The sequence below is a fragment of the Diadema antillarum genome, unplaced genomic scaffold, assembly GCF_040938485.1.
Source record: "Diadema antillarum isolate AM-2024a unplaced genomic scaffold, OU_Dant_1.0 seq00000915_RagTag, whole genome shotgun sequence".
Lineage (NCBI taxonomy): Eukaryota > Metazoa > Echinodermata > Echinoidea > Diadematoida > Diadematidae > Diadema > Diadema antillarum.
In genome coordinates, this window is record NW_027271769.1 from 909879 (window position 1) to 932166 (window position 22288).

A 22288-nucleotide genomic window follows, 5' to 3' on the forward strand; every position below is an offset into this window, starting at 1 on the left:
TTATTATATATATTCACTTGGTAGAGTAATAACACTGATATAACATTACTGTAAGTCTTTTTGGAAGATTAACTGCAGGTTGGGGATTGATGAATTGGACATATTTAATGCTCCCTTTAAACATGCATTGTTACTTTGTTGAAGATAAGATGGAATATCATGCATCATTAATATAACTGCTTCTGCACTGTTGTAGAAGCATCTTGGGTTAACAGTGTGTCAGGCCATAAAAATACCAGTCAGAATACAGAAACTATGTCATATAGTAAGCTGTGATGTAGGTTCTTGATTGAAAAAAAAAAATGTGTCCATTTTTTTTGTTAAAGGAATAATGAAATGATTCTTGATCATTGTACAAAGGCAAAGTTTCATAGTCAGAAAAATAAACATGAATAATCACAGGCGTACAACCTATCAAAGAAATCATACATTGGAAATATGATTTGAAGGACACAACTGCAAGTATCTAGGTGTTCTAGCAGTTAATGTTGACAATGCCACCTTGTAGCTGTTTTGTTGCCACATTTCCAATTGCATGTTATGCAGATTGAACAAGTAAACCATTTTGCATGCTATCATTACAATATAAGTAGTCAGTTTTTATTTGTTCATGATCATTCCAATAATGAAACGCAATATCAGATGAAGACCACAGTACTAGCAATATCGACCTTTTACATGTTCACATACTCAGTCGTAAAGTGCTAGGCTGTCAGTGACATTTGGCTAATTGAAAATAAATCAACAATGAGACAATCGCAAACAAAGACCGTTGTGACACAAACTTACATGATCCTTTTGTCATTAATAATTTCTTATTTGGCAAGCAATCGTACCAGCATATGTAATCATGCTGCTCACAGAACAGGGCCATAGGAAGTGCCATGGTAGAAAGGAATACAGAGCTAGCTCAGTAAGAGCAATACCCCACCAGCACATCCACGTAAGAGATCTATCTTGAGGGACTTTAAACTGACAGATAGGCTTTTGATGATATCAAAATGAATTCGTAGGATATCAAATTCATTTGATAGAATTATCTAAAGTGAACATAGAATGTGGGTCTCCTCATTTTATGCATATTAGGGAGGTTTAGATATTTACGACGCGAACATTCAGAGGAAAAAAGCAAAAACTGTTCTGAGCATTGGCAAAATTGTTGAACAAAATCGATCTCGCGTCATCCGAGTTTTCACGGTCTGCTGGGTCAATTTAGCGTCCGCTCAAATTCACGACACAGAGAGCTACTTGATGCAATGATCATATGGGGGCGCCATTTAACATGTATAGGCTGCATCCTTGCATAATCTAAAGCTACTTTGCCACACAATGCATGGAAAGAGGAGAATGGCCATTGCAATCATCTAAATGTCCGTGTCTCAAATCTAAGACCCCGTTTACAGTGAGGGGCTGGGCCAAGCCGCGGCCGAGCCCCGCCTCAATTGCGAGGCCGAGCCCCGCAATTTTGTCCGTTTACACTGCTGGGCTCGGCCGCGCTTTTGATTCAAATCTTTCAATGTTTTGTCGTAGTGGCGCTCTGCTTGTAAACAAACACAATTTGGTATTGTCTAGTTTTCAGACCCTTTGCCAATTGAATTCCGTGGCGACAAAGTCGCCGTTCAGGCAAAGGCCTTTGCAGAAGGAAAAAATCCTTTGCAGGACAAAACCACCTTCAAAACTATATTAGTTTTCGACGTTGAGGGGGTTAATATCTCGAATAGCGAAAGATACAGGCAGAGGGTTTGGAAGCCAGACTAAAATAGGCCGGGCATTTGGCCCAGTTTGCGTTTACACTGAGAAAAGGCCGGGCCGCGGCCGAGACCACCTCCAGAGCGAGGCCAAATGCGAGGCCAATTTTGGCCTCGCATTTGGCCTTTTGCGCGTTTACACTGAAATGAAGGTGGGCTCGGCCGTGGAGCCTCGCACTGTAAACGGGGTCTAAAGCTCCCTATTATTTATGAAGGGATTTTTTTTCCATCTGATAACAGAAGAGCAAGATGATTTTAAAATGATCAAAGGGGCAAATATTTGGCTTGTAATAAATAAGTGGATGTAGTGGATCTGCTTTTATTGACATTTTTTTCATGTATAATAAAAAAAAAGCACACGATTTAATAAAGGATTTCCAGTAACTAGACACATGGTCTTTTTATTGGTGTGTGATATATATTGCTGTCTTTTTAGCAATTATTTTGTAATATACATGTACAGGCTGTATTTCATTGTTGTTATTTTTATCATTATTATTATTATTATTATTATTATTCTCATTATCATTATTACTACTGCTACTAGTTACTCCTACTTCTACTTCTACTACTACTACTACCATCATTATCATTTATCTTTACTCATTATTGTTATTTAGTTGTTTGTGGAGGGGGATCCCTGTAGGTGCCAAGCCAGCACTCAGTAACAAACACAGTACTAACTGTGAAATACCTTCACTCGAGGGTTGTGCATACATTGGTGTGTATCGCCTGGGGAGATGTGACAGATTCTACACGTACCTGTCAATCCGAAATCTGTATAAAACACAGAGAGTATCTGTGGAAATGTGGTGTGTTGAGTCTGTATTGTGGGCAATTTTGCAACCTTTGCAACAAACAGTAATTTCAAAATAACTGTTACAACTATGTGTAGAACCATGGCAGCAACAAATCAGCCTTCAGTCTTTCAGTTCAGTGCTATGAAAACAGTGAATATTCTAAGCTGCAAATATTGAAAAACTTCATTATGAAATGGATGAAAGGGCTGACATCACAAGGAATAAACATTGCCGCAGTTTCCAGCTCATGTTGCATTTCCTGTCCTTTCTGCTAAAGGAGGAGCAGTGGTACTCTACAGAATTGAAGAAGGAGGTGGATAGGTTAAAGACAGGTGGAGAGCCGGCACTAATTGTGAGCATCTTTCCATTCACTAATTTTGCTCGCTTCACCCTTCATCCATAATACATCACCATTTGTCCATGTTACACCACATTAACCACTTGTTGAGAACATTTCATAGAGAATGACCACTTGTGTCTTTTTACTTTGTTAATACTTGGTAACATTATATAGCCCATGCACACATGTATTGGTGGATGTTTCCCTCACGACACTTTTCCTGCACTTTATTGCTCAATGGACAAGTAATTTTTATGGGATGTTATAAAAAGTATTCAGTTTCAAAGCATATTTTGCAAATCATGGTGTCATATCATTGCTTCAACTGTAATGAATTCATGTACATGCATATCCTGTCATCATTGCCACAATGCGATGCTAAAAATGCATGTCTTTTCTCTGATTTGTATTAAATTCATTTCTTTTTTTTGTACCGTTTCTGTGCCAAGGACTTTGGACAGCATTTACAATGCTATAGGGTTTTCTGTGCCATTCAGTACTCATAGCAGACAAAGGGTTAATGGTTGATGGCTACTAACTGAATCACTGTATTTTTCTTTATAAATCGATAATAAACTATGTAAATAATTCAGATTTTAAATGATCTGTGCAGTATGTGAAGCTGTTATCTTTTTTTTAGAGCTTTAGTACAAATACAAAGTCTGGGAAAAGCATACTGTATTGTGTTATGGTGTATTAATTTCTGCTACTGCTGATGTCAACAAAAAGAATGTCATTTTACTTTTGGTTACTAATAGGATGATTTACTGTCTTGACAAATTAATTGAGATGCTGAGATGCTGTAAACTGGGTTTGATACTTACAGTGCAGTGCATAAATGGAGCATCTGTGGTCTGTCAATTTACATGGTCGATTTTTTATAGCACTAAGAGCTCAATGTGAAAATTTCAACATTTGTGTTGAGCAAAAATGATCAGTTATTTGTCTGTCTTAAATGCTTAGAGCTGTGTGCATAATGACTGTGTGAGTGTTGTATGAGTCATACATACAAATATACTGTATCCGGGTTTCATTTCATGAAAATGTTATGATAGCAGTTCTTTGCTAAATAAAATGGTAACTTCTGATAGCAGCCAAACAGGAAGTCGGATTCTTGTCATTATCATGACACAGTTTGTCATTGCAGCAAGAGTTGCTCTCATTATAGCTACTTTCTATGAAATGGGACCCTGGATGCGTTGTGTTTGTGTTGAAGAGTACTTTTTTCTAACCAGTGTCATGTCCTGTCTTTCATGCTTTCACTTCCACATTTTCCAGTAGATCAGTCTGTGATATACTAAACACAGAATATAAGTCAAGAACATACATTGGAAGAGAAGAGCGTTGGTATACTTCTACATAATTAGAAATCTTGATGCACAAACAACAAAATGTATAGATATTGAGTGTTTCTGTCAACTTAACCCTACTAAAAGCTTTGCACTGAACTGTCTAGTAATCTCTGGAAAAAAAAAAACCCAAAACACCAGCTTGTACAGTATGTGCTAAGCCCAGACTAAGCTGCATATATCATATCATGGTTTCTGTCATATTCCAATGATTGTGTGTTTGCCTTATAATCCTGTCCATTTTCTTGTTGTTTCTCCGTCTTATTGATGCTGTTGTTGTTTGTGTGGGTGTTGTTATGTTGTTACAAGCCAGCTCACAGTTTGTAATGGTTTGTAGTGGCCTCTGAATCAGAGACTTTTCAAAAAAACATGGATTAATCTTTCAATTAGAAGATCAGTTGAAAAGAGGTAACAAAAAGTCGTAATTTACATACAAGTGCTGCATGAATGGCTTTTGTAAATGTGGTTATAAAAGAATGCACATTGGCTTGTGCATTGCATTCCAATATGCACCTAGTTCATTCATGAATAGTTAAAACATACTGTATACGCTATAATTTTCGCGTACATAAATTTTCGCGAATTGCCGCTGTCACACATTTTCACGAGTGGTTAAAATCGTGATTGGGGGACCAGAGAAAATATGAAGTGGCAAAGAAGCAAATAGGAATGATACTAGTTATACACTGCATGAAAAAACTTACCAAACTCTGCGAACTAGTAAGTTAGAATTCAACATTTTTGAAGTGGTTAAGTCCATTGCGCTAGATTTCTGACGAGTGGTCCCCTTGCGATAATGGATTGGCTCTCTGCAGTATTTGTAAGTAGACGTGGACGTGCTATATGTACATAAACAAGCTTTAGCCAGTATGATCTGTTCGGTAAGCCGTGACATGGTATACTAGTACTGAAATGTTCGTATCATCAAGGCAAGGGATTCATTTTGAAAGGTAATATTTCCGCGTGTTGTTAATTTCGCGAATAACTCCCGACTCGCAAAATTCGCGAAAATAAAATCCCCGCAAAATATATAGCATATACAGTAGATAGTTTTCATGAAGACTTTCTTATAATCCAGTTTTAAGATACCTCAGTTACAGGTAAATTTAAAGCAAAGAATGCAATTAACTTTATATCAACATGCACAGATTGTGACTGTGACATGGCTTATTGTTTCAAAGAACAGCACCACCATCGTGTGCTTTGGAACATTGTCAGATTTACGCTGTGTGTTGGTATGTTGACAGCAGTTATTTATATTAGCTGACACTGAGAAATTGGCACGATTACTGTAAAAATTGGGAATCTTTGTACTATTAATTCTAAAGCCAGGCAAGGCAAATGTCTGTGCATTTTACATGTTCATAATTTTCCATGTGAGAGTACTTCTATATGATATAACTCGTTGCAATACCTCCCAAAATATTTCGTGGTCCTTGTGAGCTAGTTAGCAGAAACAAGGAAATTTGTGAATAATTTGCACTTCATGGAATGATATTTCAGCCAAGGTGAGTTGCCGTTAGTAAATACAGTTAAAGCCAATCGCTGAACAGGTGGTGCTCCAGTAGATGAGCAATCAGTGTGGATCTAACAGAACTTGATCGTATTCCTCTCTTCCCGCCATGTTTTCAGGATGATTCTGATGTCTTCAAGGAGCAGCTGAAAAAATCAGAGGAAAACAGGTCGCTCCGTAAGTTACTTCAACAATCTTGCTTCACGTTATCCATTTTTGTTCATTCAGTCTGAGGAATTGAGAAAGTTAAATTTTATCTATCACTTGTCCATGGTTTTATTGACTTCTACAGCTGAGCTGAAACTACAGATGGATTTTTGTAAGACGACTTTGAGAGACATCCTGCAGAATTATTCAACTAGAATTTGAGATGTAAATGTAGGGATTTTTATTTGTTTTTAACTGAAAAAAAAAATTACAGACATTCATTTTATTTGAATCAGTGGAAATCTACCTGTATGTTTTCTTGTACTATTCTCGCAAATATGACACTGGCAATCAGAAAATCAAATGAAACTTATGTGTACTCTCTGCATTAGAATGAAGTATGTGAATACCCATCAAAGCTTTATATATGTTTATGTGGTAGATAACAATGTTAAAGTGATCACTACGTGTATGTGCTATGAACAAAGAGAAAGGGAGAAAGATTACTGCGTAAGTATATGATGTCATGGTAGTTGCATGCATGTTAGTCAAACCTGGTATATTTCCTCCTCCATGGCTGATTCATGGATAGTCAGCACTTTGCCAAAGTGAGTTACCATGGTAACGTACCTCCAAACTTCTGCTCATTCTCTCTTCCTTTACATCCTCCACCTCCATGACAGTTTCTTCCGAGATCGTTCTCTTGAGGCAAGACCTCGCGGAGGCCAAAGCAAACGCAAATGCCTACAAGACTGTCAAGGATGCCATGGAACAAAAAGCAGCGACTCTTGTAAGTCAGAAGCAATTCGTCTTGGGTGAAGATAAATACATCTCCTAGGCATTGTCTGTTAATCTCCTAGGCATTGCCTGTAGCTTCCCGGTGTGTGATGTGATGCTCAGATTTCATCATGTTTGCAGTGGCTGGTGCTACTCTAATTTGCCGTAAGGCTGCATGATTTATGGACACATGTATATTTTATAGAAATATTAAAATGAAAAGGAGATACACCATAGACAGGAAAAGGAAAGAAACAAGTGAATTTCTACATTTGTCATCAGAGGGAACCTCTGTACTACTGTAGAAGCTGTTATATTTGTGAGGGTTTAATTATTGAGAATTTTAAACTTGAAATTGAAACTTGTGCCTCATTTTGTCATTGCTAAGGCCGGCGATATGGCAGCCGTCAGAGCAGAGCTGGATGAAGAGAAAGGACATCGGAAGGCTCTTGAAGAAACCTTGGAACAGACCCAGGTGAGTTTACCAACACACTGTAGAGTTACCCTATAGCATACTGTAAAACATGATATATTCGCGGCATGACATTTTCGCGAATTGGAGCCGACGGCCGTTTTTGCAGCATAAAATTTTCGCGAATTGCCACTGGCGTTTAATGCATAGATTGTAGACAAAAACTTTCGCGTGCATTTTGATTTCGGGAATCTTCGCACCTGCGAAATTCGCAAAATTAAAATGCACGCGAACATTCCTCGTTTTACAGTACTGTAAAACCAGAATCATTCACGGCATGAAACTTTTGCAAAAAGCCACTGGCATTCAATGCATTGTGTACCTGGAAGACAAGACATTTTGTTAGCATTTTACTTTAACAAATCTTGGCTTCTCACAAAATTCACTGAAGTTTCATGCCTGCGAAAATGTCTGGTTTTGCAGCATTTTATTCTCTCTTTGTTTGTGTTTTTTTGTTTGCTTGTTTTACTTTAGAGGATTCTCTTCTCTTTTTTTTTTCATGGGGGCTGAGCTTTTAGGGAAGATCCCATCTCCGTATAACTTTATGGCAGTTCAGTTTTGAAGACACAGGCCCTAATTTTGTTGATGAGTGATGGCGAAATTAAGTTGGCATTACTGCTACTATTATAGATTGTTGGGGTTTTTTTTAGAGCGATCTTCTTCTTTGTATGGCACAATGTGCCTAGTTGATAACGTTTGCTGACTTGGTAGTTACCTTGGGCAAGCCATGAGGGTTCAGCTTCATTCGTCCTATTACTGGTGTGGATAGATGAGTGGACCACTTCACTGAACTAGCTCCCTACTCTTTGCTATGAATGTGGGATCTTTTGCACTCATGAGCTTTGGCTGGCTCACGCACAAGACCTATATTTGATATCCTATCTGAGGGACAGTGTAATATGAATGGGCTGTTGACTCAATCTGCTTTACATTGCAGTGATTTACAATGTGTAATGCATTCACCACGACAGTTGATATATATACAAATGTATGGTGTTGCAGTCTTTAATTCACTTTGAGTGTATTTCATTCCTTGGAGGTTCAACATGTAATGCTTCATTGATTTACAGTGATGTTTTTCCTTTCAAAAGAAAGCATATCGTATATTTTCATCCTCAATTTTGTGTCATTTTGCAGTTTGAACTCAGGGACCGAGAAAACCAGCTCAAAGTCATGGAATCACAGTCACTGCAAAGGTGAGAGTGATATTAGTATTTATATTAGTATATATTCATACTAGGGAGTGAATTGTATCAGCTTTAATGCTTATAAAGATGTACTTATGGAAATTTACTTCTCTGTGGTGTGAACATATGATCATGTAGTAGAATTTATGTGCAGTTCTCTAAAATTGCTCACTCCCTCTGTGGTAAACAAGTGCAATGAAACACTTATGGCAACATAACATACACATAAAATCCATCTGTAAAAGTATTCCAGGACATTGAGCCATTAACAGGTGTGTGTGTATTCCTGTCTTGTAACTTTGAAGAATTTTGATGACAATTTTTTTTTTTTCAATTACATGTATAGATTGACAGAAATTTTGTATTGAATGAGGGATGCTTGTATTTCATGTCAGTGTTACTGAAATCATGCTGCATCGTGTAATGTTTGTAATGTTCTCTCTAGTTTTTGTTCCATGTTTGTAATGTTTATGATATGTAGATCTATGTTCTATATCTGGTCGAATGAATAATGATAATAATCTTTAAATGTTAGAAGAACCTTCTTTGAATACTGACATTTTACATTAGTAAGAGACTGAAGAGTGCAAAGTTATTTTCTGTGCTGTTGTTGCTAAAACAAAAACAACAACAGAGCTGATATGTTGAAGGCAACCTTGTCACACAAGTATTTCAGTGGAAGGTGATCATTGTGGTGCTACAGAATTTATCCATTGTAACTTTCATGATTTATGATATACACTGGCGATTTCATCCAATCCCATGGCCTGGGTATAAAATTTTGTCAGGGTGATGCTGGAGTGGTGATAGTTGTGTTGTGTAACCCACAAACTCATGATCCTCAAATGAAAGTCACACACTCTTTGTCAACAGATAGTGACATGTTCATTGTCAGAGTGTAATTGCTTAGTATTTTATTTTGCATCTTGTAAGAGAACTCATGATTGATGCTAGACAGTATGAAATAAATATGTTCTGAGGTGCTTTGTACAGTGTCTGTAATGAGGCAACTTGTCCCAAGTGTAGAGGGATAGCGTTACAAATATCAGAGGTGCCTTAAAGGGGTGGTATAGTATTGCTTGAAGTGAGAATTTAGCTTTGAACTTTTTGCGAGATAGATACCACTTTATAAAATGCTGAAAGCGTAAGATTCTAAATGGAATTCAATTTTTATTTGATGAAAATCGGTTTTGAATTGGCTGAGATATCTAAAAGCAAAGTGAAACAAAGCGCTCCTAATAAAAGGTGGGTTCCACCTTTTATTATGATAACTTTGTTTAGGATATCTCAGCTTTTTCAAAACCAATTTTCATCAAATTAACTTCAAATTCTTCTTTAGAATCTTATGCTCTTTCACATTTGATATAAGGTGTCTCATTTTTTTTTTTAATCCTCATTAAAAATGTTGGAAACCTCACACCCAATCTCATCCAAAACTGTACCATCCCTTTAATGTTCTAAAGTCACTTTTAACTTGTCCTCCTGATGCAGAAGCGATGATGACATCATTGTCCTGAAGAAGGAGCTGGTCACTATTCAGACCCTGATGGATCAGATGAGTCTCCAAGCTGAGGCAGAGAAGATCGCACTAGAGAAGGAGTGCCAGGAACTCAAGAACAAGAACCAGGAGTAGGTCACACTCTTCTTTTCTGACAAGTTTTTCTGTTTAAATTCTCTTTTCTTCCTTCTTTTTTAATGGTATATGGGTGGGTAGGTATTGTAAATGAGTCCACATGCAGGGTTTAGGGTTTGGTTAATCCCTCAAGATATGCCGAGGATTTGTGGCTTAAGTTCATGAAATACATCTGTCGAAGGATACCTGATGTGTGTTTGACTTCTGCAAACATGATCTGATGTAGTCTGATGATGTTGTAATTGTATGAACACTAAACCCGATTATCATGTCATGGCATTCATTTTAATAGCAGCCATATGCAAACACCATCACTTGCCATAAATGACCCATAGATCATGGCTTATTTCTATAAGTGTGATCAACTTCCATTTGGAAGTAATGATGTTCAATTCAATTCAATGAAATTCATACATCTTCTTTCAAACAATACAACAGTTACAATGTTTTGTACATATTGATGAGAAAAGGAAGACTAGGAAACCTTGGAAAACCACAGCTTGTTTGGAAAGGTCCCTCTGACAACCAGCAAAAGTTCAATGTCAACAATGAAAAAACAATACAATTATATATATATATATATATATATATATATATATATATATATATATATATTTGCATTAGTATATCAATGAATGGCTAAGTGTAGGCTATAATTATGCAAATGCATTAAATACAAAGAAAGACAAAGAAAGAAAGAACAGGAAGGGGAGAGAGAAAAATAGGGAATCTAAGCTAGACAAGCATGTGATGGAAGAAATATGTTTAGCTGATTACAAATAATTGTTGAGTGCACTTCAAACACTATTTTTTCTTGTGTGTATCATGGAACTTAGTTTTACCACCAAACACAGACAGTGTCACTCACTATGAATAATACATAAATCATATTTGAATTGTATTAGTTTTATCCTCTCCAATCTGGAGGTGTTGCTATGAACTGCACTGTAAACATGATTTGCTTTTCTTTTTCTGTTCCTGTTTTTTTTTGTTGCTTTGTTTTGTTGTTTATTTGTTTGTTTGTTTGTTTGTTTGTTTGTTTGTTTGTTTGTTTGTTTGTTGTTGTTGTTGTTGTTGTTTTTGGGTGTGTTTTTTTTTTTTTTTGATGGAGGGTTGTGGATCTTACACTTGTATATTAGCAGCCAAACACTGACAGTGTCATTTCAAGCTCATTTGGTTACAATTTGTATCTGGTAGCTCTATATATTCACCTTCAATTCTATTTTCCTGCCTTTCTTCCTTTCCATCTTCCTTACTTCCTTCCCCTGTCTGGACTCTCAGGATTCATGCTCCATTCACTGGAATGATTAGAATGTATCAGACATCATGCACCTGGCAAATAAATGATGCGATAAACCAGTCAACCAACATGAAATTTTTGTTGTATGCATTACCAGGATATCTTTTTAGCAAACCTTATTCCTTATGATCAGAAAGCTAGCCCAATGCTTGTCCTGGGCTTCTGTGACATATGTATTGTAACAACAATTACTGCAGCCCAACCATAATTTGATGCCAAACTTTGCTGTGATTTCCCCCAGAACTACAAATTTTCTATTTTCATGTTGAATTCCCAGAGTATCATTAGAAGTTTTAGTGGTAGATGCGAATATGTAAAGGGAGTTATCATGTTGACAAGTATGTAAATCATTGTTCTGACTGTTTTTGTTTTTTTCGTCCTTTTGTATTAAAATGAATAATAATGTTCAGAAAAGACGGTTCAACTAGTCTTCTGGAAGCAGGATACTGTAAAAATCATGTAACAAACTGAAATATTGTATGCAAATTTGTAATGGATGCATCAGTAATGTTTCCAATATGCCCTTTTTATTTCTTCTGTATGGTGTCTTTAGAGCTGAAATTCAAATCAAGGATTTGCAAGACCAGCTCCAGAGTGCCCCCAAGAAAGAAGAAGTGCAGAAGTGAGTGTTTAAAGCCATTAGTCAATGTGGTGGATATTCTGTGATGAAAAGAAATTCATCTTGTTTGTAGAGGAATTTACCTTCCTGTACCTTGATGTATATTTTCTCTTAATTCTTGCAGGATATTATATTCCAGCAACATCACAGGCATTTTAATGGCACTTAGATGCCCAGAGCTATCTGAATCTCGGTACAAAATAAAGTAGACGCGTGTTTTCATTTAACAGTTTCCTCCAAAACCTCATAATAGATTTGAATCAATCACCTGTCAGGGAAATGAAAAAAAAAAAAAAAAGTATTAATGTCTTGTCTTTCAGGTAACATTACTTTCTTTTGTAAGTCTTTCAAACTGCATCAAGTACCGGTACTGTATGGTACGATTTTTGACAATTAGTAAGTGCCATAGATCATCATCTACTGAGTGGTGTGTGTGGTTGGAAGAAGTATTTATGAGTCTCTATGTGACTTTCACCCACCACCGATGTCTTTGCATATGTATTTACCACCTTTTCCCCATTTCCACCTCCCCCTTTGTTACATGCTCCCCTCCCTTTCATTTCCCCTCCCTTTGCCCTCACCCCACACTTGCATTCCTTGCTTTCTCCCTTGTCTTTTTTCTCTCCCTTTCTTTGACCTTTCCCTCCCCTCCTACCTCTCCCCATTTTTTGCCTCCCTTAACTCTTTACATCCACTCTCACCAACCCTTATCTCCAATCTGCTCCTTTCTTTGTCATCCCATTTGCTCCCTTTTATATCCATTATGCAATGTACCCCTCTATCACTCATCTGTTCCCTCCCATCATCTCCCCATGCACCCCTCTATTACCCCTCTTTTCCTCCCATCAACTTCCTGTGCACTCCTCTATTACCCCTCTTTTCCTCCCATCAACTTCCTGTGCACCCTTCTATTACCCCTATGTCCTTCCTGATCAACATCCCATGCACCCCACTATCACATTTCTTTTCACTCCCATTAATTCCCCTTGCAACTGTCTACCCACCCCCCCCCCCCCCCCCCATCAACTCCTGGTGCACCCCTCTATCGCCCCACCCAGACTCCAGGCTAGCATCAGTGAAACCTCCACCAGTAGCCAGGCCCTACAGCAGCAACTTAAAGACGCCACAGAGAAGTCTAATGCACTCCAGCTCAAACTCACTGAGGTATGGGCTCAATTAACAGGAGGACGATACAAAATCCCCCTCCCTCCCCCCCCCCAAAAAAAAAAATGAAGTAGACAGGAATAAGCTGCTAGATCTAAGACTGTGAATTAGAGGAGACACTCTTTCATGTATGTGCATGACTAATTAGGCTGAATACACAAAATGATAGCCAAGCAGCTCCATAGCACTGACCAATCACCTTTGAGATGAAGCTGTTACTGTTCTTGATTATACAATAGTAACCCCTGCACCCCTCTCCCAAGCCCTAATGGTAGGTGTGCTATGTTACCAAATTCCCATACTCTAGCACCTGCACCTTTGTACCATAGGAATTTAAACTTACACCAACTCATACACTGCATACATTGTATTTGGTATGTTATTGTTCTGACTGGTGAAAGAACTCCAACAGTGAAATCAACCAACAATGATGACACATGCTGTCATTCTTATTATCCTCATTGTGGTGCATTTGCGAAGGAATATTTTTGGCTTAGCACTGTGCAGCGATGTGTGTTCTTTTTATCATTTCAGAAATGCACCACGTTAAAAGATTATCTGAAATGTGAATCGTAATGATATTATTGTGGCAGAGGGAATATTTAAGTCATTGGTAAAGGAAGGTTTTCCTTTTTTAGTGATAAATATGATTTCATTGAATCTGTCTCATACATTGACTATGAATTGATTTATTTAATTCACAAATGGACTAATGTTTTTGAAGAACATTTTACAAATGTATGGCAAAAGTCTTCTGTGAGTATGCCTATCAAGACTGTATTTAAGGCACCTCTATTTAAAGCATTTTCTTTTCCTCTTTTAGTAAAAGAAAATTGTATATTGTATTTAATGAAGTTCATATTAATGTTTCGTGTGTTATTTTCAGGTCCAAGGGCAGTTCCGAGAATCTGAGGTCTTGAAAGAAAAGATCCAGCAAGAGCTAGACTTCACACGCCAGCAGTTTCAAAGGGACATTAGTTCCAAGGAGTCTCATAGCTCAGACCTTCAGGTTCAAATGTCAAAGGTGAGGTCACAGCCAGATTTCTAACTCTCACAACTGATAGGACATCGGAGCAAAGCATACTAAATATTGCCTAAAATCCAATTTGCCCCTAGCCTAGATTATTTCAGACATGCATTATGGTGCCAAACCACATTTTACAAACCACTAAAAGGAGAAATCCCATATGCATCTACTAATTGTAGCAAACAGTGTAACCTTTTCAAAAGGTTTTGTCTGTCAGTATTGACCAGTTGAGAACGGGCTGATTTTCCTACAACACGCATTTCCCATAGTCACTTGCCCTAGTATACTGGGGACTTGTCCTCAATGGGTTAAAGTTGATAAAGACTCTGATGATAATGTGTGTTACACTGTTTCCAAATTGTATGAAATGGATTAGTTTGTTGCTGTTGTTCATTTGATAAGGTTGGTCACAGTTTCTTCCTACAGACAGGAGTTCTGCAGTCATTGCAGTGGGTTTATTTTCAAATTATTATTTCTCTGATGTAGGCCAATGACAAGATGCAGGAGTTGGAGGTGGCCTACCAGAAGCTAAAGCAGGAATTTGAGTTCAGCAAGCAGCAGCATCAACACCAGCTGACAAGCAAAGAGAACCAGAACTCAGAACTGGAGCAACAAGTCACCAAGGTAACCAACCACGCTAACAAGAAGTGATACCAATTGACATTTGAGCACTTTTTTCTTCTGTGCCATATGACAAAGATGAGCCAAAAGGGAGATATTTATAATCAGATCTATGCAGACAAATGTATATGGAGATTTGATTTTGTCTCTTGGATTGTTAGATGAATGCCCAAGTATTTTCATGACAAAGCGTTAATCTAGCTTTCCATTTCAAAAGTGGCCTGAATGTTGAACAACTTCATCAAGTCTGTATTGATGCCTGTAGGTATGGCACACATGTACATCTGTACACTGAAGATGTGCAAATGAAAACGTCTGTTCTTACAGTATACCTGGTAGGTAGGTGCAGAAGCAGTTCTTGGAACACCTCTGTGTTGGAACGTGATTAAAACAGAAAGAGCTAATACAGACTATTCTTTTTTTAAAGATCCATGGTTATTTGGGGTTGTTGTACTTAATGTGAATTGGCTCCTTTCCTTGTGACCTTTCAGCTCCAGTCTGTAGTCCAGGACAGGGAACAGGAAGTGGAGAAGATGAGGAAGGACTTGTCTGAATCCCGCTTGACCAGTGAGGACCAGGTCAGACAGACTGACCAGAGACTTACAGCTCTCAGGTTGGAGCACAGCAAGGTCAGTAACTCCTTGTGGGTCACCTCACCCCTCTGACCAATGCATCGGTCACCAAAATTTGGCTGTTCCCAGATACTGTTAAAAGAAAAACCAAAAAAAAATTGTAATTATCACCCCGTTGAGTCACCATAGTAACACTTACTATCCTTGCAGCTGATTGGTTGAGGCCTAGCTGCTGCCATATACAGTAACTTTTGCTTTAATATGTAAGTTGATGTTGTAAAGTGTTACAAAAAATGAACCCTTGGATCAAGACACAAGTCTCTATCAAACAAAGTCCGGGTCATGCGATTAATTAGTGTCTGTAAATGCTCATAAAACTTCCTATTAAGGGAATACATGTGTGAGAAAGACAACAGATGGATAAAACACTCTCAAACTAGATAAGAAAATTACATTCGATTCCATCCACTTCTGCTCAGCACAGTACTCATTCAAGGCTTGTTACCATTGCTGTGTCTTTTAAAAGAAAATGCTTGATACAAATGAGAGGACTGTCTTTCATGCTCATTTCTTTTCAAAAACTTTACCCTCTATCACATAGCAAAGAGATGACATTCAAATTAGGCACTTTCTGACAATTTAGTATTCTGTCTTGAAAATGACCACAGTATGACAAACATCGTGTACTACAAGTGTTTAATGTCACGTACTGGTGGTCGAAATTGATTTCTTTTTTAATAACGAAATCTTGCTACAACAGATGGAAGAAACTCTGAAGGAGGAAAAGAGTGCAGTGAGTAATCTACAGCAGCAGCTGGATGCAGCCAAGCAGCAGTATGAACAGGAGAGTCGCCATAGCGATGACCTCGGGTCACAGCTGAGAGAGAAGCAGGCACAGCTAGAGGAGCAATCCAGATTACTGACTGATAGGTATGTGGGATATAACCTTTTCACTGTGAGTACCAGGTATTATCTTTTTCTCTCTTTTTTTTGTCAGATGAAACCTATGCATTACTGTTTTTGCTGTGCAATACTGTGTACGCTGGTATGATTATTGCAAGGTTGCGAAAATTCTAACCTTAGTTATGAAAACTGTGGAATGTTGTCAGTATAATTTGTCATTATGAGAAATTATCCTTTATCAGTTGAGGTAGGCTGAGATCTAAGATTTTTTTGAAAACTGAAAAGACTTACTTTATTATCAAGATCGCAAAAGCTCTTGTGTGTGTGTATTTGATCTTAGAAACATGTGCAAGAACTTGTCAAAAGGAAGATTGTCCCAGACATTGATGAGTAAACTGCAGAAAGACTGGGATTACCCATCTAAAAAAGGTGTAAGAGCTAGGGTTTACTGGTTAGGGAAAAGCTGGCAACCCTTCTGGTGAAGTGATAGACATTTTTGTGAAATAGATAAATAGTAACCGTATTACTTTTCTTTCTTTTTTTTTTGTGGTATTTGTAAATTGGAATATGCAGTTCCTCCTTGGAGAGGTTGTGCAGTACAATTTCTGGGATATAACATTTTTATGTCTGTGTTTTATTCAGATAATATAGAGTTCTTTGCTACAGAAAGCCTATGTGAGTGTTTACGTTCCGCCTTTACAGGTATTTATTATCTGTGAACTAAGATTTGCTCTCTGTTAAAATGAGAAATTAATTGTCACATGTGTTGCTCACGCATTCATCGTCAGGGACAGTAAGATATCGGAGCTAGAGGGCGCTGTTCAGAGACAGACTGAGGCACACGACAGGTTAGAGGCAGAGAAAGCTGACTTGATCTCTCAGGTAACGGCAAGGAGAAAAAAGAATGGACAAAAGACAAAAATCATGAGATATTATGATCACCTGTTGTATTATACAGCAATAAATTTCATACACGTGGGCACCATGTTTTAATTGTTTCGTGGTGGGGTTTTGTTTGTTTGTTTTCTTTTTTGTTTGTTTGTTTGTTTGTTTGTTTTTTCATTTGGAACAACTGGATAATATCTGCCATAACTCAGTATATTGGATGATCTTTTCACAGGGTGATTACTGGGGGGGGGGGGGGGGGGGGGGGGAGTTGCCTTCACTAAGATCATATTACATTTGACTCTGACTCTTGCAGCATTATCCAGACTCAGGCTTGATAATCATTCTGACTTCTTCTTCTTCTTTTTCCACTGGGATATTTATTATTCTGCATCAAACATATAATTATTCATCTAAACACATAATACATCATAATATTTCAAACAAAGTACTTTGAAAAACAGACAATGAAATATTGTGACTCAGACCATCATATACTACATATCAAGAGAACAGGTGTGTATTAAAACAGACATAATTTATATTATCCCCCCGAGCAGGGCAGTTGAATTTAAATGTTTGCAGTACTTTGTAGTTGAACTTGAAGAAATAGATATAGCATTTTGGCAAATTCTACAGACAACCTGGAAATGATTGTCAAACAAGTTTCTGGTTAATAAGGTCTTTGATATCCACAGAAAAGGAACGTTGAACTGAATGAGACATCATTGTCAAATATCCCTGGCATATTAAAACTGCATGTCTCTTTCTTCTCAATTATCAGATCCAAGCTGGTGAAGGAGCAGAGACTGCCATCCAACAACTCAAGCAGGATGTGGTATGTGTTTGGATTTTGTTTTTGTCTCTTTTTCTGGGGGAAGAGGGTAGGGGTTGGAGGTCATATCATACATATAGTCTAAAGATAATGTGCAAAAGAGTCGTGATTCATAGGATATCATATGCTGCTTGTTCGTGTTTTTGTGTTGTTGTTGTTTTTGTGAGGCGGAACAAAAGTTTTGGTTGCTTTACAGACATCCATCACAAATGTGGTGTGCCTACCAGAAGGTCTGCTAACAGACTATGCTGTCATTTGCCCATATTACAAAGTGATATGTTGGCTCGTATATTGCTGGGGGATATTGTTTTCTTCAAGATTCGTACAGTGTCTATTACATGCCTACTTCAAAGTAATCCTTTCATAATTGGATTAAAATATCTCTGTACCTACTTTGCCACTCTTTTTGCTAAGAAATGTTTGAATTTGATAGTTCTCCATAGAAGTGATTAAAATTGATATCCCATCCCCAGAAATGATTAGAATTGTTAACTCTTCCTGGGAAATTATTGATATTTCTTAACTTCTCTTAGAAATGATAGATATTAATAGCTTTTCCCCAGAAATGATTAATATTGGTAATTTCTCTCCAGAAATGATTAAAATTTGTAACTTCTCTGCCCCTCTTTTCAGGATGATTACCAGAAGGAGGTCAATGACCTTAAGACAAGACAGGAAGCACAGGCCGAGGAACATCACCAGAAAACTGAGCTCCTTTACAAGCAGCTACAAGAAGTAAGCAAAAAAGAAAGAAACAAAGGAACAATCTTCACTCCCAGTTGAAGAGTGATATCATTCAGAGCGTACAAGTTTTGTCAAATGTCTTTTATGCCTTGGAGAATAAAGATGTGCTTTTCTTGCAACTGATTGACAGTTGCACTTCATCAGTGTAGATGAACACCTGCATTCAGTGTCTGAGTGGTAGCCATGATTTAACAAAAAAAAAAAAAAAAAATCATGGGTATGCATTCTCCAGTGGGATTTGAACCCACAACCTCCTGATTACTAGGCATGTGTCACATCTACTAGACTACCAAGCGTCAACCCGAATCTAGCCAGTGATTGTGCTTTTCCTGTAGCTGAAGTCTCAATATTGGTTACAAGTATACCCTCATATCTTTAAATGGGATCGTAAAGTTTTGGTCGAGACCTAACTTCGCTTTTTTTAAACATTTTTCGGTGAGATAATGAAAAACCTTTCAGGAAATATGAAAGAGCACGTAATTCCAAGAGGAATTCAACATTTATTTGATGAAAATCGGTTTTGAAATTGCTGAGATATCCAAAACAGAGCGATCGTAATAAAAGGTTGGACCCACCTTTTACAAAGATTGCTTTGTTTTACTTTGTTTTTGTATGTTTCAGTCATTCCAAAACCAATTTTCATCAAATAAACTTTTAATCCCTCTTAGAATGGTACGCTCTGTACTATTTCATAAGTGGTTTCCTGGTATTTTGCAAAAAGTTAAAAGCCCAATCCTCATTTCCACCAATTCTATATCACCCTTCTTCCCTTTGTGATACACAGACCCATAGTGGTAAAAGATTATTAGTAATTGATTTATTTATCTTGTTGTGGTCATTCTGCAATTAGTCAAAGAGCCAAGTGGAGACTGAGAAGGCCCGCCTAGAGAGGACGGAGGCCAGTCTGACCGACACAACCAACAAACTGACCGCTGCCCAGGAGAGGATTGTGGCTTCGGAAGCGGAGGCCAAGGCTAAGGTGAGATGAGTGTTAATAATAGTAATGATGACAGAACACAAGATTTAAAAGAGCAGTTTCAACTTATGCCTTGCATAGAAGACAGAGGTTGGATTTTAAGGGTGACAGTAATAATGTTTCACACACGCTCATACACACACATATACACACACTCGGGTGTGTGAGTATGTATTAGTGTCGATCACTAGATAGAAGATGAAAAGATTGATATTGTTATGAAGATGAGATTTGTTATGAGTGTAGATGTTGATGTAGATCATTGTTGTGGAAGTCACAGAGATTAACTACTGGTATGTATGTATTCTTGAAAATTTTTGATATGATAAGGTAATGTGGACACTGTTTGAAGCTGAGTGGTTATGTTTGTGGTTATCCATGTCAACTGAAGTGGAGCAATGTATTTTTAAACCAGGGAAACTTTCCATATACTAATGCAGATCATGATGCTTTTGATTGAGATAGAATAGAGAAATGCAGTGATATTCCAACATGGCTTTGAGATCTTTATACTATTACATTTATTTTGTAGTGAACAGTATGTTGTAAGTTAGATAAGAGAGGAGAAAATTAAGGTGAGTGCCTTTTTGTGGAATATATTTTAAAGTAAGAGAGTTTTCTGTGTGGAGGCTGTAAAACATCTAACTTTGAACTATGAAGGGATGGAGGAAGATGAAGCTTGTGTGGAGTTTTTAATGGGAAGGAATGATTCTTGTCAATAGAATTTGTAGCACACAAGTAATTTAGCAAGGAGAGGCGATTTTGTTTGTGAATCTGATTAGAATGAATTACTGATGGCTGCGGAGGCTTCCCTTGCCACACAAAGAACTGACCTAGAGAGCCATCTTAGGACGTCTCAGACCGCCCTGGAGGACAAACAGAAGGATATGGACAAGCTTCAGGAACTCCTTCAACAGGTAAATACACAGTCTGTATATTTTCGTTTCTTGCCTGAGTTCCTCCTTGGTTGCTGGAGCATATGAGTACATGCAAGAGCCTTTATGTCACATACCTTTCCAGTGTTATTTTTTTTTTTTTGGTTTTTTTTTTTTGTTTGTTTGTTTTTTATGTGTGTGTGTGTGTGTACAAATGTATGTGTTTGTGCACATACAGAACCAGTGTAACTTGGCAGCAGAGAACAACAGTAAGATAATATTAAATATTCTACGTATTTGTGACATGCATTGACAGAAAAAATATTCCTTTTATCCTTTTCACACACACACACACACACACACACACAAAAGTCATGATAGACATCCTTGAAAGCTTGCACACTGCATGTCATTTATAATAATGTGATAAATGTATATTAAGCAGTTTTAGTGAAAGTGTAGGAGGTTGCTGCCTAAATTATGTATATACTGACAGTGTGTTTTCTGTTTTTTGTCAGACAAAAGATGAACTCTCGGCAACCAAAGAACAGATCAGAACTCTTGAGAGTCAAGGTCAAGAGGCCAAAGATGATCTAGCCAACAGTCAACACCAGTTCTCTCTACTACAAACAGACCTGAAGAACAAGGTAAGTGTTGATGTTAGAAGAAGATTCTTTCATGGTTATCTCAGCTATTGCTGATTGGTGCTAGGTTACTTATGGAAATATCATACTTACAGCAAGCATGACATTTCATCTTTGATACTTTGATATCCCATTAGGGAAGAACTAGAAAAGCATTTACTCCAAAGATATTATCCAGTGTGAGTGTTCTGCTCTTATCTAATGCTTTGAATGGTGAACTGCACCCCTCATTGTGAAACACATTTATTTATTTTTTTAGCTGCAAGTATATTGCTCTTGTTGGTTTACAACCTTATGTAATATTGATAAGATTGTAGTGCTCATATATGTCAGGATTTCGTCTCAAGCCATATCTAGATAAGTATGAAGCTTTGAGAGTTCTGATTTTTGATAAAAGTGTGATAAACTTTTTTCTTGTAAAATATGCCAGTGTGTGTGTGTGCGCGCGTATGTATGTGTGTATTAACTCATAAAGAAATGTATTCATTTAATACTTAAATATTTTATGAATGAAATAGTATGGGGACAGGACTTTAATATAAGGCATAGCCTTTCTGTCTGTCTCCGAACACTTTCAAATGTATTGCATTTTCGTACTGATGCTTTAAATATTGTGATCATCCTTTTCTTGTTATTATGGTGTTGTCAATTTTCTGTATTCTCCTGTTTGTTTGTTTTTTACTGAAAGTGTTGAATAAATCTGAATCTGAATTTAATCTGAAAAAAAGTGTTTCCATTTCTTTTATTGACCTCTGACTTTCATCAGTTGCATTGAAACATTTGCTTTCCGCACTCAAGGCCAATCAGCTGTCGACTTTGGAAGCCACGAAAGCTGCCCAGGTGGCAGAGCAGGAGGAGAGGATTAAGAACCTCCAGGCTGATCTAACAGCCAGACAGACATCTTTGGAGCAAATCACTCTCCAGTTTCAGAAGGTGAGGGAAAGCAATTTGTGGGTAAAAAGGAATATCAATATGAATGTATGATGCTGGAATGTTGCGGAATGGTAAAAGAGAAATTCATCCACAGTCTATCAATAGAGTTGAGCTGAGTTGATCAGAGAAATTCATTTCTTATGTTTATATTGTGGGCACTAGATTCACTTCATTCTGTGAAATTTGTTGGCCTTATACAGACAATTTTAGTGTCATATATCTCT

General features: G+C 37.5%; 1 protein-coding gene across 1 annotated transcript in view; it reads left to right on the forward strand.

Annotated features, from left to right (window-relative positions):
* Positions 1-22288, forward strand: part of LOC139741298 (uncharacterized) — a 54799-nt gene that overhangs the window by 17508 nt on the left and 15003 nt on the right. The window contains exons 5-23 of the mRNA XM_071651887.1: positions 2826-2900; positions 5870-5927; positions 6581-6687; positions 7063-7149; positions 8284-8342; positions 9825-9962; positions 11820-11888; positions 12944-13049; positions 13936-14073; positions 14563-14700; positions 15189-15326; positions 16030-16199; positions 16961-17054; positions 17842-17895; positions 18526-18627; positions 19487-19615; positions 20395-20529; positions 21006-21134; positions 21930-22064. Of these exons, the coding sequence (XP_071507988.1) occupies positions 2826-2900; positions 5870-5927; positions 6581-6687; positions 7063-7149; positions 8284-8342; positions 9825-9962; positions 11820-11888; positions 12944-13049; positions 13936-14073; positions 14563-14700; positions 15189-15326; positions 16030-16199; positions 16961-17054; positions 17842-17895; positions 18526-18627; positions 19487-19615; positions 20395-20529; positions 21006-21134; positions 21930-22064 (2061 nt within the window). The remainder of the gene's footprint in view (positions 1-2825; positions 2901-5869; positions 5928-6580; positions 6688-7062; positions 7150-8283; positions 8343-9824; positions 9963-11819; positions 11889-12943; positions 13050-13935; positions 14074-14562; positions 14701-15188; positions 15327-16029; positions 16200-16960; positions 17055-17841; positions 17896-18525; positions 18628-19486; positions 19616-20394; positions 20530-21005; positions 21135-21929; positions 22065-22288) is intronic.